Below are 16103 nucleotides of genomic sequence, written 5' to 3' on the forward strand. Positions count from 1 at the left end.
GTGTGACCTTGCTCTCTCTTGCCTGATGCTTCCTGATGGGCACCCCCCGTTCCAGTGGGTTCCCTTATTTAAACAACTCTTGGTCACCTATCTGCCTTTGTTTGTAAGGATGCAGCTGTTTTTTAGCATACCAAGGTCTAAGTACTGTTAGTAGGAACCTTAAGTATTTTCCATTGTCCCTGTCGGGTGTGTACCAGCTACAGGACTGTCGACAAAGGTAGAACAACATACACATAGTTATTCATGACATAGTCGTTTTTCATAATACAACTTCACAAAATCAACCAGAAATCATAAATTGTAGAGACATTCTCAGTGCATCACAATTCTGTTAAAAACCATACTACCATGGCATTATATGGCTGATTTTTCTTAATGCAGTGTTGAAATGTAACACACGTGCTGATATATGATCTTCCTACGTAGACCTAGAAAGTAGGCCATTAGCTAGCAGTTCAGTGCAATGTAAATCATTGGGGCTAGCCAAGGCAGAACTTTTTAAAGAGAGCTGTATCTCTTTTGGTAAGGCATGTACAGTATCACGTCAATTCACTCGTCGCCAAACTGAAAATTGTAATGGGCATTTCTCAAACCACCTGATGGTGCTGTTCTGCTCAGCACAAATGTAATAACTGTATGTAGTAAGTAACAGCCATCACTGCAGTGGAGTTACTCCTGGCAGTATCTAGACCAAAATAGTCACCATTGAATCTCGATGGAAAAGGTTCTGAGTTCAGGCTCTAAGTTTTCCAATAGCTGGTGTCACCAAGTGTCATGTTTCAACAACATGGTCACCACCTGCAAGAGGGTGAAAGGATCATTTTAACCCTTTAAACAATAAGGTACTAATGGTGTACTTGTTTATTGGTAGATTGTATAACTCGCTCTTCCAACCCTGCCCTCGTCCCGCCACTCACACTCTCAACACAGTTGCATCTGTCCATCCTCCCTGCCACTCCTCACCGCAAACTGGTTCTATGCAGTTTACTCCACAGTCCAGCAATGGCCTGCCTCCTATCTACTGTGTAGAAGATAGGTGCCTCACAGTGTAGTTTTCATCAGTATTTCCTGCTGGTCCTGTTTGGTGAGTGGTACCTTATGCTATGTTGAAAAGTGTATGTTCCACAATCTACCACTTGGACTGTAGGGGGGCTTTAAAAGAAGATCAAAGAAAGCCATCACTTGGAATTTCTGACCTCAATCTCCCAAGGGAGGAGTTGTCGTGTAGAAGAGTTTTACTGTCTACAAGCACAGGCTGGTCTGCCTCCTCTTCCATGTATTTTAGCAGCTGTATGGGAAATTGCAACCATAGCTTTGCATAAGTTGTTTCATGTGCTCTAGTTGTTCTTTACAGCAAATGCATGTGGGAAGAAGGCAAGTAAGAGGACTGTGTGCCCAGGCCACAGCCAAGTAGAGAAACTGGAAAAACGCCATGCAGAAAAAACAGACTTGAACCATCGTTAGGTCAGGCTTGAAATGTGGCTGAGTCATTTGGTCCTGTGACTAGAGATTTCTGCTAGAAATCACTTTACATGTAGAGTTGTGTTTAACATCAGTTTTTCTGCTACATAATTAAGTGAAGTTTAAAGGTCATTCTATACTAACTTTTTTGAGACAGCACTAACAGGGCCTATATTGAAGATAGTGCTGTGTCCAACTGCCAGTGATTAACGTAGAAAACTTAGGAGCTACAGGTAACCCTGTGCTCCTCACAGCAGGGCAAACTGTTAGTGACTGGGACCCTACAGGATTCAGACAGACACATGTCTTGTGCCTGTACAAAAGACAGACCAGATGAGATGGCCAGCTCAGCACAGGGCCCCAGTGCTAACAACACAGAGTTTTGTAAGCATAACATAATGCATTTGCCTGATTTTTGATGTGATGTGAGGTACTACTACATTATATATATATATATAAAAATGCCTGTAGCTAGTCATTTAATTTTTCCCCATTCCATTGTTACAACTTCATTCATGACTGACAGCAGAACATATATACCACAGCTATGGGCTCAATATAAAAGCCGTGAAGAAGAGAGACAACAACAATTAAAATAAAAACCAGGATCAATACAGGCTTTATTTTTCCCAGAACCAAAAATTCGGATAATGGACAAAACGATTCCAAATAATTTTACATTTGAAGAAGATTTAATCTAAAGGATAAGAGGTAAGATGGGTCACATTTTGTATAAGAATCCTGTGGTGTAATATCTTTTCATAAAGATGAGAACATTCATGGTTTACAATCAAATAAATTTGACACTGTACATCAATTAATGAATTAGGAAAAGCACAGGGAGTAGTAAAGCTAAACATTGTTTATAATGATCCACTGGGTATTATGATGCCACAATTTAAAATAAAAAAAATCAGTATTTATATTAATCATCAGAAGCATGATATTGTAAAGATCAAAATGTTACGTCAGGTGATGTTTTTCCTTATGAGAATTTTGTTTACACAGTAATTAACCACAAGACTAGAGCATATTCCAGAACTAAGTATATTTGAAGACATGTGACTTTCTATTAGTACTTCCCCCAAAAGGGCCCAGTTTGTCCTTTGGAAAAAGTGGGGGAGGAGGAAGCTGTGCTTTCCCTGCTGTTCATATTAAACGAATGCTGCAGGGAGAGAAGCTGCTGGGCCAGCCAGTTTGCTCTCCCTAAACTAAAGGCAAATGAGCATACAGTGCATTCTCTGGGATTCGGGGGTTAGCTTCATGCTGGTACTGATGCAGAGATCCTCAGAGTAGGTGCAGTTCGCACCAGATGCAAGGCACCTCCCCTCTGTTCCAGACCCAGGCTCTTCACTGCCATGACTTAGCCCCCACACTGGCAGGCAATCACACTTGGCTTCTAGTTAGCTTCCAGTTCAGGTGGGGCAGCCCTAACCTGTGCTCTGGTCCCTATGAGCTCTGGGGCTGTTACAGCAGCAAGCAAGTAGCCAGGTCACAGGAATGCCTTGGCCATGCCTCTCCCCACCCCCACTAGAGTGGGGCTCATCAGTGGAGAGGGGGTGCAGGACTGATTCTGCACATGCTGGCATGACCCCTAGAGCAACCAGTGAGGGGGCCATACAGTTGCTTTGTATTCCCCTTGAGCCAGACCCCCCCAGGCCCTTCTCTGTTTCTGTAAAAACAAACACATTCTCTATCCAACTGCAGTTGCTGCTGCCAAACTGCTGCGATTAGAGAGTAATCTAGTATTGCAGCTTCTTAGAGCGCAGTCACAACAACCTAGCCACCACGGTACAGGAAATTGACCATGTTATCACCTTGTAACTCACTGGTAGCATCCACACCTGAGTTGCTCACTTAGCACAGTGCTCTCTCCCCACTAGCAGCACTGATGCTAGAGCCAGATGTGTTTGGAAAGGTGGCTCAGACAGCACAGAGAGATTTGGAGTGAGCAGAGTCTAACCGGATCATGGAGGCAGGGGTAGCAATAGGGAAGGGAACCAATAGCAGTTATCTCTATTCCTAGGTTGATAATGCACGGGGCCTTTTTTAACCATGGGCTAGAATTCTACCCTTCTATTGTATGTGGATTTTTTTATATAGAGGATCATTAAAAATGACCCAAGTCAGAGCTCCTGGTAGTTGTTTCCCAGTGCAGTCAACAGTTAGAGTTTAAGCCACAGGATGAGTACGACAGCCAGAGCTTCAGGCCAGGTTGCCTCGATACTTGCTTCTGTAGCAGTGTTCTACCCGATCCAGTACAGCGTCCCCGCCATTGCAGATCAGGGAGCTAGCAGTGAGGTGATGCTGCTTTCACATTTTCTATCATTCCTCATAACTGTTCTGTGCCCTTGGCATCTCTCTCCCCAGTCTACAGCTGAAGAAAGGGTGAGAGAGTGGTTAAGTAACCTGTCCCCAGCAACACAGCTCAGCCAGGGCAGAAGTATGATTAGAATGCAGCTGTCCCTGATTCTAAGTCCTGAGTTCACTCTCCAAGACTATACTGCCTGTCTTCTTGCCAGAGAAACAGTGGCAGAATGCTTTAGCAGACAAAGATCATACGAGCCTCACCAATACAATGATTACACAGTGTGGACTGTGTCATTCTAGCAAACGGCGTTACAATCGTTTGGTAGAATCCTTTGCCGTGAGTGTGGCAGTTTCACACAGTGTGGAAATTAAACACACAGTGCATGAACTGCACTCTCTGCGCTAAAGGCCTTCGCTGTGGTGCAGCTTTCACCACTGCTCCTCTGGCTGTACACGGAGACTGCAGGCTGCAAGGCACTGTTTGGTTAAGGAATTTCAGACCTCTTCAGAAAGTGGAGATTTTTGAACTCATTCTTTGAAGGGTTATTTAAATCATGCACCTAATATTCTTGTATGCAGGCAAGAGTATGGCCGAGAACAGGTTCATGAGAAGGCAACCCATGGGTTTCAAATAATTTCTGACAGCCTGGGGAAAAATGATGGAGGGGTGAAAACGAGCCCCTCCTCCCCGCCAAAGTATTTGGGTCACTGATCCAAACCACGAAACGACGTGTTTATTCAACACTGCCTCCATTATTTTACACAGTAGGCAGATCATCAACTCAACTCTCCCAGAAGTCTGATCACAGTTGGCAACCCAAGAACCAACTAATTTTCAGCCATTTTCTTTTAATGTTGAATTTGTAATTGACATCCACAGTTTGTTATTGGCCTGGGATCTTCCACATTAATCCCCACACACTCACACACATTCTTTTACCTTTAAATCCATTTCCGTTCACCACTGAATAGAACTGACGTTAGTTCCTTGAGGCGAGGAAGGCTAGGGATACATTGTCATAACTCTTATTGCAATGTAGCTTGGAATTAGCAATTTAGAAGCAACTGAACCCTCCCCCCAACAAAGTCTATCCAGAGTGAACTATAGTTCACAGTAAAGAGCTCTATGGAACACGGTGCCTATGAGCAGTTTCCCAGAATACACTGCAGCAACTGAACTTCCCTGAAGCACTGAGCCATTCTCAGCATACACCTGGGTCACTGTAGGTTTTGCAGAAAGAATGTTCTGGATCCGGATTACCTGAAGAGGGAAGCGTTACGTTTAGTCAATACAGAAGTTGTACTACTTTTATAGAAGCTGATAAGAGTTCAGCAGAGACAAGACCTTTTAAATAGTATATTAATTTAAGCTAAATAGTTAAATTCATAGGCTAGATCATCATAATGGTCCCTTCTGGCCTTAAGATCTGTGCCCTCGCATAACACAGGTCATAGAATTTCACCAAATGATTCCTGCATTAAGCTTACAACTGGAGCATACTATTCAGAAAGCTATCCAGTCTTGATTTAAAGTGACAGAGAATCCACCACATCCCAAGGTAAGTTGTTCCAACAGCTACTTACCCTCACTATTAAAAATTTGCACATTATTTCTAGTCTGTATTTATCTAGCTTCAGCTTTCAGCCATTAGATTGCTCAATACCTTCGTCTTCTAGATTTAAAAAAAAACCTAATTCAGAAGTCTTCTCCCTCCGTAGGTACTTTTAGACTGTGATCAAGTCACCTCTTAACCTTCTCTTTGTTAAGCTAAATAGATGGGACTTCTTTGGTCTCTCTTCAGACCTTGGATAATTCTTGGTGCACTTTTCTGAACCCCTTCCAATTTGTCAATATCCTTTTGAAGTGTGAATACCAAAACCGACACAATGTTCCAATGATTGTCTAAGGTAGCAGAATACTTGAAGGTGGAAAGTTCCACTGCTATGAAAGTTACAATTTCAGTGTCAACAGATCCCTGAGCTCAGAGTTTCTTGATGATGGCAACAAGAGTGCATACAAAAAAAGCCACTCTTATTCACACTAAGTAGCATCATACTGTGCAAGTACTCCCATTGGTATTTTAACTGAATACTCTCAGTTAAATCACAGAAAAGCAAGGATTGCAGAAAGTAGCTCACTAAGGGCCATTATAAAATCTAAAGAGTAAATGAGAAAGAACAAGGACAAATTTGTCCTTATTTCTCTTCTCAGGCAATATTTCTTTTACGAATACAATTAAACTGAGCTAGCACCAAACATGTAATTCGTCAACATTTAATTAGACCGCAGCTGCAGAGAAAGCAGCCTGGCATTGATTGAACTATCAGATGGAGATTTTTTCTGGTGGTCACTGAGGCATTTTAAGAGATGTTATCTGGCAAGGCTCACAATAGTCAAGTACTCGGAGTTCATTCCCTTCAAGTAAATTTGGAGTCTAGCCACTAGTTAGGAGGGAAATGGAGTCTGAAAAGGTTGTTCACAGGTAATTCCTTTTGATATGAAATGTTAGCTAAGGGGTGGGATTTTCCAAAAGCACTGAAGTGACCTAGGAGCACTAGTCAGTCCATGGAACTTGAGCACCCTACCTCAGTTTAGTCCTTTTGGACATCCCACCTTACCCAGCCATGTATCACCTTTCCCATGGCTGTGAGCTGCTCTCTCTTGGCAGTTGCCATCTTGCAGGTCAAAAAGCAAAGCAGGCTGTGGCTTTTTCCAGACCCATCTACTTTGCACTATTCCTGACCACAGCCCACACCTTCCCAGTCTTCTTCACTGTACATACGTCCTGCCCTTCCATTACCCTGCCTGAAGAAGTATCTCCTGCTTCGTGGTTCACAGAATCCAGGGTGAAGTCAGCTCAGGTTCAGGATCAAGGTCCAAGCAGCTGGAGGGATTGTTTCAGTCAGGGTGGCTGAGAGGTTGCAACTGTGCAGCATGTGGAACATAACTTATTGGGAAAGTGGGAGTGTAGCCATGACAGTGCAGGGGCATTGGGCAGATCAGACTTTCTGCTCTGTCCTGTAAGCCATGCATGCCATGCATCTGGTCAGTTTTACCGCTATCTGATAGACACCAAGATGACACAGATTTAAAGAGGTACCAATATGGAGTTCATAGCTTTTTTTAGCAAGTCAAGGCATGGCATGTTGCTTGTCTGTTCCTGGGAAGGCAGAGGTGAGGATCACAGCTTTGGCGAGTCTACACTCCAGAGGGAGCACCATCTCCACACGCTCTCTCAGGTGACCTGCTGAAGTAGTGCCCACTCCACACAAGAACTATCTGAGCCCAATTATTCTCTGTGCTGCTCCAGTTAATGTTAGCATAGCTCCTCAGATATCAGTGCAGTTACTCAAGCCTAGGACCAGAGTAACACAGTTGTAAATCAGGTACTTCAGCTGGGATTTTCTAAGGGACCTAAATGAGTTTACACCCATGACTCCCATTGGAAGTCAGTTGCTTAACTCCAGCTGAGATTTCCAAAGGGGCCTTTCTGCTTAACTTATTTCCTGATTCCGATGCATTTAGTTTTACTCAGGAATGTTAACAAAAATACTTGCATTCACATAACCTCAAAGCACTGGTTATTGTGGATTATGGCTAAAGATTCCATATGACAGAACTGATTTTTTTTCTCCCCTTCAGCTCTGAACAATTAGCATTAATACAGATGTGTTACATTACCTACACCCACCATTCAGCGCCATTGAATGCTACAGAAATTAGCATCAATAGCTGATTTTTCTGACTGATAGCATTACTACCTTATGTCATCAATATAAGATACAAGTACTATTCCATAGAAACCAGACTGAAGTATTCCTTTAAAGCTCTGCATTGTTCTTCTATTTTGTTTTAGAAGACACATCAATGTCTTGTCTACACACAGATTTTGTACTAGTATAGCTATTTTGGTTAGGAATATGGAGAGAGGGAGTAAATTTGTTTGTTTTAATGGAAATAATTATTCTAGTGTGGGCATAGTCATACCTGTAAGGTACCTTACACCAGAATAGCTTATTCTCCTTCCCATAATGGAATAATCTGTAGCAGTATAAACACTTTCATACTTATATAACTGCATCCACACTCAGGGGAGGGAGGGTGCAGTTGTACCACTTTAGTTATATTGTTCTAGTTAAAGCAATACAGTTTTACAGTATAGACAAGGTCTAATCTTCCAATAGAATCTGTCAAACTAACCTCAGAACCAGGAAGATTCTCAGGATCATAGAAGAGTAGCTTCATGCCATTGGGATGACATCCTCCCCAAATATCCCCAGTGTAAGGCTCAACAAATAAGTTATCGACTAGCGTATCCAATTCCAGCACCTATCAAACATGGGAGAACACAACACAGTGACACACATGTCAAAGTCACTAACTTCATTTATGGCCTCTCTTTATTCATTTATAATCAGCATATTTGCCTTACAAAAATTTGGACTGAAAGCATCATAAGAGTTTCCCTTCACTACACCTTTTGTCAACATGCACCGTCTGCTGTACTGCCCAGATATGAGGGTGATGGGCACATTATAAATACTTACATACTTGCTTCAGCAACTCATTCCAGCTTCTAGAGCTGCAGGAAGGGTCATGTTATTAGCCCTAGTCACCTTATGTTTTTATATAGGTGTGCATGCTGCATTACAGGCATGAAAGTTGGCAGTGTCCCTCCGAGCTAGGACTGACAACCTGAATTAAAAAAGAAAAGGGGAGACTGACTCTTGGGGTCAGCAAGGAGAAGGCCCAGATCATGTGGAAAGGAATGCTGTCCTTGGGAAAGTTATCTGCTGGGATGCTATCAGCTGCCACACTGGATCATACCCATGGTTCATCTTGTCCAATATCCTGCCACCAACAGTGGCCAGGCACCCGATGCTTCAAAGTGTAAGAAGTTGAAATTGGGAAATCATGGAAAAACCTGCCCAGAGGGGTTTATATCCTTTCCACAACCATTTTATTCATAAATAATCTTATCCAGTGTAACTGCAGCTGTTCCCATTTCCATGTAACTATCCAAACAAAGGCCTCTTCCTTATAAATTGCTCAGGGCAGTGGCAATGTCTTTGAATATCTACGTACAGTGGCATCATGTACAAATATTCAATATTAAAAATAGATCATCTGCATAGTGGGCTCAATCCTTGCTCCCCTTTGGCTGGTTTGTGCTGCTCCAGTGGCATAACACAGCCTTAAAGCTGGTGTAATCAGCCCCTTGAGAATTTCCCCAGCCTAGGGGAAAAGCCTATAGCAGCGGGTACTAAGTCATCAACTCAGCACCTGGTATAGGGAGTGCGAATAGAACATCTTTACATCTGCTGATCCCCAGCTACTGGAATGGCCCTGGAGGAGTGTTGACAGTCTTGGTATTTCAGAACAGCCCTGAGGTTGCTCTGGATTTTTGCTGGGGACTAGGATGCAGCAGAACCAATTCCAGAATCTGGGATCTGAGTAAGAAATCCCTGGAAAGGAAAGGAATTGAAAATATGGAAGAGTTAAAGGGTTAATCCTGCCTCAGCAGGGTGGACTAGATGATCTGTTAAGGTCCCTTCCAGCCCTATGTTTCTATGATCCTTTGTGTAGGTGTGGGGAGGGAAAGACACATGATTGGCTGAAGAGACGTTAAAAAGCTGGCATTAGAAATAGCTAGAGTGAATTGGTCCCCAAATCAGAATATCTGAATTCCTACCTGGAATTGTCACTGTTAAATGCCTGCGGAGTGAATTATTTCATCATCTGGAATTTTACCCAATGTGTGTGTTAACCCCATGGATCCTATTATTAAATAGGGAACAGTAACCAATCTGGGGTGATTTACAGAAATACTGACCACAGGAGCCCCTCAGCTAATACAGATGTGTGAAATGTGCTACAGCATGTTCTACAGGCCACAGCAACCACAAGCCATGATTACCCTAGCATACCATATGTGTTGCCACCATCTCATAACACCAGCCTTGTATGCTATGGGCCCAGATATCTCTAGGCAGGAGCGAAGTAACTCTCATTGACATAAAAAGGGAGATTGCCAAATCCCAAGGCAGGAGAATTGGAATATTTACGTTCTGTAAATTGCCCTCTGTTTCCCAGTCAGATACTACTTGCTGCTCTGAAAGCTGTTTCTGCTTGCAGGCTGCATTAATGAACACTAACTGCATCAACAGGTCGATAGCGCCCCAAAGGAGAACTTGATTGGTGCCAAACTCAAGGTTCATTTTAAGGTTGCTGGTATTAGGATGAAGTGAACAATAATAATTGCTCACATGAAATTCCACAGGAACACCTCTCCCCTCAGTACCACAAGAGCCAACCACAGCCCCCCAGCCCTTTGGTTTGCATGTATATGAACACATTCTCTACCCATAATCAGGCTATGACTGAAAGAGATCTAGACTCCCTAAAGGGCACACACTAAATTTCAAACATAGATTAGGCTCTTGTTCTAAGTGGCAAACCGCTTACCTTCAACTGAGTTAGACTCCAGTTAGCATGTTTTTCCATAACATGGACATGATGAGCCATCAGGTCAGCAATATAAACATACCTTCAAACGAAAGAGTCAATTAACAAGGTAGCTACACAGAGATAAAAGTAAATTGATTCTTTATGTGCAAGCCTTGATTTTCAGATGCTTTAAACCAGGGATTGCCAACCTCTGGCACGCGGCCCATCAGGGAAATCCACTGGCGGGCTGGGACGGTTTGTTTACCTGCAGCATCCGCAGGTTCGGCCAATCATGGGTTCCAGGCCAATGGGGGTTGCGGGAAGCGGTGCAGGCCCAGAGATGTAGTGGCTACTGCTTCCCGCAGCCCCATTTGGCCTTGAACGGTGAACCACAGCCACTGGGAGCCGCAATCGGCCGAACCTGCGGACTCAGCAGGTAAACAAACCATCCCAGCCCGCCAGCAGCTTTCCCTGATGGGCTGCGTGCCAAAGGTTGGCAATCCCTGGTTTAAACTGATATTTTGAAATATTTATAAAAATTCCAAGCTGTCCATCACACACTGAACTCAAGATAAATGGCTGAAGTACAAATGGTGTTCCAAGGTGTTTTAATGTAACAACAATGTATTGACTCTGATCAATAGTGTCATAAATACATATTTTGTAAAAATACCAGTCACAAATTGTATAAATGGTTAACACTCTGAAATAGGCTCCCAGTACATGGTAGTCTGTACAAGTTAAAAGAACAGTTGCCCTTATTACAATTTTAGAAGGAATTTTATCAATTAATTCTTGCAAGCAATGCTAGCATTTAAAAATTGTAAGTATCAGTTTGGGTAAAAAGTAATTTTTGATATTATTGGCTAAATTACCCTCAATAGTTGAATTAAAAAAAACAGAGGAACATACGGTTTATCTCCTGTTATATAATCACTTCAGATTACTTATTACAACCGTAATTTACAACGAGCACCCAATCAACTAACCAAATATACACCCGCAAGTCAATTTAGATGTCTAACCACACAATCTGCACATGCAAATATTTGCATGTAAAAGTCAGGAATATTGTCTGAGTTTCTTTTCATCATCATTTGGTCCATCAAACATAAGAGAGACTTACTTTTTGTCTGGTGAAATGTTAATTCCATTGGCTGAGTAAAACCCAGAGGCTACCTCTTTAACTTCTGTTGGACTGTAGTAGACAACATTTGTCCAGCTCAAGCCCAAAAACAACTCCAAGAACATCAAGATGGAGTCAGAGAAATAGTGGTCATTAGTAGCATAGAAATGATCAGGTCCCAGAGCCACAATATCATTCACACTGAAATGAGAAGATAGAGAGAACAAATACAAAGGTTTGAGAATTAGTGTTCTGAAAAGTTTTATGGGATTATATTTAAATTTGGCAAGGATTAAGAGCTCTCTTTAAAGAAACATTGTGGATGATTGTTCTTGTATTGCTGGAAGTTTCTCCGCATCTTGAAGTCTTTAAACCATGATTTGAGGACTTCAATGGCTCAGACACAGGTTTGATACAGGAGTGGGTGGGTGAGATTCTGTGGCCTGCATTGTGCAGGTCAGACTAGATGATCATAATGGTCCCTTCTGACCTTAAAGTCTATGATTCTATAGACTAGAGGAGAAGATGAAAGAGATTTCCTAAACCACAACAAGAAATTACAGTAAGTTTTCTGTTTGATAATGTAAGATTCTAAATAAAATATCTGGAGGAATGTTCATATAGTGAAAATTATAATTATGTATGAAACTGGATTACAATAGAGAAGAGAGAGAGGTGCCATATGCACCTTTGAACAAACTTAAAGGGGTATCTGAGGCACTGGTAAACCGGATACCAGCTCATGCCAAGGCTCCTAGGCCTCACTGAACATTGTTAACCTAGATATAGGGTTTTCAAACTTCATTGCACCGCAACCTCCTTCTGACAACAAAAATTACTACATGACTCCAGGAGTGGAGAATCAAAGTCTGAGCCTACCCGAGCCCCACCAGCTCAGGGGGCGGAGGCAGCAAAGCCAAAGCCCAAGCCCCACCACTCAGGGCAGGGAAGCTAAAGTCCAAAGGCTTCAGCCCCAGTGGGGGCCCTGTAACCTGAGTCCTGCCACCAAGGGCTGAAGCCCTTTGGCTTTGGCCCCAGGTGGTGGGGTTTGGGCTTCACCTTCAGCCCTAGACCCCAGCAAGTCTAATGCCAGCCCTGGCAACCCCATTAAAATGGGTTTGCGACCCACCGTTTGAGACTCCCTGACCTAGATCTTAAGTTGTTAAGAATATGTTTAGACCTGATGAAATGCTTGTTGGATGTCCATCTACTGATCTCACTTATAACATCTGTAGCCCAGGGTACAAAGTTATATTGAGTGTTTGCACTGTAAACATCTATAACTGTGTAACTCAAACAGGAGAGAAGTCATCTCTAATGCAAAGGCTGGCTTCCTACAGGCCGCCTTTGAAACCAAATGAGCCATTGTGAGACATCGAAGAACAAAGACTGTTAATTGCACTCCTCACCCTCTCTCTCGTCCCCTCCCTCCCAGAAAGAGGAGACCTGTGCATGAACTCATCCAGCGGCTTGGACTCTGGGGAGAAGGGGATAAAAATCCCTGACAAGGAGAAACAGGGTTCTTTTTGCTGCTTGGACTCTAAAGGGGCAAGAATCACTAAGCACAAGCAGAAGACCCCCAGCTGTGTTGCCTGAGTTAGCCCTAAAGGACATATGGAGTTTGCTTATTATAGAAGTTTCTATTACCTTCTGTCATCTAAGACTAACTCATTTCTGCGTATATGTTACCTGCTTTAACCTTGTTTAGTTCCTTTTCCTAATTAATAAATCTTTAGTTAGTTTATTACAGGACTGGCTACAAGAGTTTCCTTTGGTGAGAGATGTGGGGTACAACTGACTTAGGGTAAATGACTGGTCCCCCTGGGAATGGGAGCAATCTGATGATTGTTGTGATTTTTGGTCGAAGGAACCATCCATCACTGAAGCAGGCTTGCCTGGTCGGCAAGATAGCCCAAGGGCACTGTCTGTGACTCCATGGTAAGGCTGTTATAGCACTTGTGGAGTTCACACTTGTTACTTGGTTGGTGAAATCTAATTACAGAACATACAACCAGTGTGGTGCTTATGCCCTATTTCCTGACTGTTTGCCCTGTGGCTGGACCCCACATTCGTGATCCAGTCCAGACAGTGTGACATTATCATCCTGAGCGCACTGGTCAGGGTTGGTTCAGTGTTTGGGAGGGTTTGTATCATTCTACTCCCAAATATGGAATGAAGTCATGTAGGACCAGATCCACAAAGGGACTTAGCATTGTAGTGCTCAGCATTGCAACACCTAGCTTATATGTGCCTTGAAAATCACTGAAATACACAAAACGTGAGTTAGGGTATGTCTTCACTACAAGCGTTAAAGCTCTGAGGTGAGGGCCCTAGCCGCTGAACTATGAGACGTTTCGACGTGGGTCTCTCTCAATCTCTCTTGTTGAAGCTGTTCCACTTTAATTAAATACTGATAGGGTCAGAGGCAGAGTGAAAAATCACGCTGTCCAGCAGCTAGGGCACTCACTTGAGAGGTGGGAGACCCCTGTTCAAATCCTGTCTCATCAGGTAGTGGGAAGAATTGAACGAGGGTCTCCTACATCTCAGGTGGGAACCCTAACCACTGGGCTAATAGGCTATAAGCATAGGCGTGCGCACGGGGTGTGCCCAGGCACACCCTAATGCCCGTGGGCCGCATCCGGCCCCTCAGGGCTTTGGATCCGGGCCGTGGGATCTGCCCCCCGTGGTGCTGCAGGCCCTGTGCCACTCTCAGAAGCATCCGGAATGGCACCATATCCCTGCGGCGGGCAGGGGGCTCTGTGCGTTGATCCAGGCACCACCCCCCTGCAGCTCCCATTGGCCAGGAATGGGGAACAGCAGCCAATGGGAGCTTCGGGGGAGGTACTTAGAGGTGTGGCAAGGGCAGTGCACGGAGCCCTGTGCCTGCTGCGCAGGGACGTGGTGAGCGGCGTGGGGCCAGGGCACGCAGGCAGGGGGTGTGCCGCTGCAGGTAAGCAGCGCTGGGCCAGAGCCCGAACCCCTCCTGCACCCCACCCCCCCAACTCCCTGCCCTGAGCCCCCTGCCTGCACCCTGCACCCCTCCTGCACCCCAACTCCCTGTCCTGAGCCCCCTGCCACACCCCTCCTGCACCCCAACTCCCTGTCCTGAGCCCCCTGCCGCACCCCTCCTGCACCCCAACTCCCTGTCCTGAGCCCCCTGCCACACCCCTCCTCCACCCGAACCCCCGGCCCTGAGCCCCCTGCCTGCACCCTACACCCCTCCTGCACCCCAACTCCCTGCCCTGAGCCCCCTGCCGCACCCCAACCCCTTGCCCTGAGCCCTCTCCTGCATACGGCACCCCCTCCCACACCCCAACCTTTATGATGTTCGCCTTTAAAAAAATATATAAATAAAATTCCCTGGGTGCACACCCTAATGAAATGTGCTGCACACGCCTATGGCTATAAGGGATGTTTGCCTTCTCTTTCGCCCCCCATTTGTTTTGTATAGACTTACAGGTATCCTGAGGACACCTACTGGAATGGCTCTTGCAGGCACGATAGGCATTCCCCCGCCTATCTTCCCCCAGTCAGAGTGGCTTAGGCATCCAAATGCATGCCGGAGGCAACAGTACACATGCCCAGGTGCAGAAACTTAGGTGCTTAGAGGACTTTTACAGCAAAAATGTAGGTGCCAAGTGAATTTAAGTGCCTGTGCCTTTAGGCAGGGGTTATGGATTGCCGTGGTGCCTAAAACTGTGACACAGGCACCTAAATCTGGGCTTTTAGGCACCCACATCCCTTTGTGGTCCAGGCCTTAACTTACAAAGGAGACAGGCGAGAAGTGTAGTAGCTTGGCAGTATATAGCTGTGAGGTACTGATGAAAGCAACGGGAAAACATCAAATGGAAAGGTCCTCTAAGGTTTACATTGCCTTGAATATAAATTAAGCTTTAACTAAAACAGCCATTAGCCAAATGGAAACGGGTGCTATGGTTTGGATTGAGTACCTTGACAGAAGTTCGTGTCGGATAGTTTTCAGGTGTACAAGAGAATTTTCATCTTCTACAAATTTAAACACCTCAACTGTGCTCTTGAACTCTGGATGATTCACAACGAAGAGATACACGGAGTCATCTAAAGAAAGAATGTGGAAAAATTGTTGAGTTTCACAAAAATGACACAGCAGCTTAAATGTCTGTGTCTGGTATGTATCTACCTCCACTGCTGTAGTATATAAACACCTTTTGATGTATTTACACTGAACACCCTTGTGAGGTGGTAGAGGAGGATGCCAATAGACTGAAGGGCCTTCTACTGACAGAAAGAGCCTTTAGAGGATGGCGTGTCTCTATCAGTCATTCAGTACCAAAAATCTGCAGAACCAGAGCTTCATTTCAGTCACAAGCCAGTCTCCCTTTTTGGTCACTACTGTGCAGTGAGCTAGAAGAGAAATGCTCATTGTGCACAGGCTCTAGATGCCGGACAACAAAGTTTCAGTTAAGGCTCATAGCACCAGAACTGCAGCATCTGAACAGTGATGGAGGCATTATATTCCATACAATGAGTTGTATTCTCCCACTCCCCTTACTAAACACCCATGCTGTAAAGCATTCAAATACTGCAATTGGTTACGGCGGCGATATTACAGGGCGTGCTGTGCCTCCAACTCTTTTGCTGTCTTTCTGGGAGTGGGACCTTAGTGATACCTTATGGGTCTACCCTCTGCTCAAGAGGGAGCCCCACAGCTCAAAGACTGGGTCCCTGGCTTCAGCACCTGTTTCCCACTGGAGCTCCTCCACAGGGCCGGCTATAGGC

At 44.4% G+C, this 16103-nt stretch overlaps 1 protein-coding gene across 3 annotated transcripts in view; it reads right to left on the reverse strand.

Moving 5' to 3' along the window:
* Window positions 1–2051: 2051 nt before the first annotated feature.
* The window catches only part of LOC120397939 (serum paraoxonase/arylesterase 2-like), a 51974-nt gene continuing 37922 nt past the window's right edge, over window positions 2052–16103 (reverse strand). The window contains exons 5-9 of one of the 3 annotated variants that reach the window (XM_039524674.1): window positions 15296–15422; window positions 11346–11546; window positions 10238–10319; window positions 7973–8101; window positions 2052–3838 (exon numbers count right to left, since the gene is read on the reverse strand). In XM_039524674.1, coding sequence (XP_039380608.1) covers window positions 3833–3838; window positions 7973–8101; window positions 10238–10319; window positions 11346–11546; window positions 15296–15422 — 545 coding nt within the window. In that variant the 3' untranslated portion in view covers window positions 2052–3832. The other 2 variants (XM_039524673.1, XM_039524675.1) reach the window with 2 other exon arrangements.

The sequence above is a fragment of the Mauremys reevesii genome, linkage group 2 (assembly GCF_016161935.1).
Source record: "Mauremys reevesii isolate NIE-2019 linkage group 2, ASM1616193v1, whole genome shotgun sequence".
NCBI lineage: Eukaryota > Metazoa > Chordata > Testudines > Geoemydidae > Mauremys > Mauremys reevesii.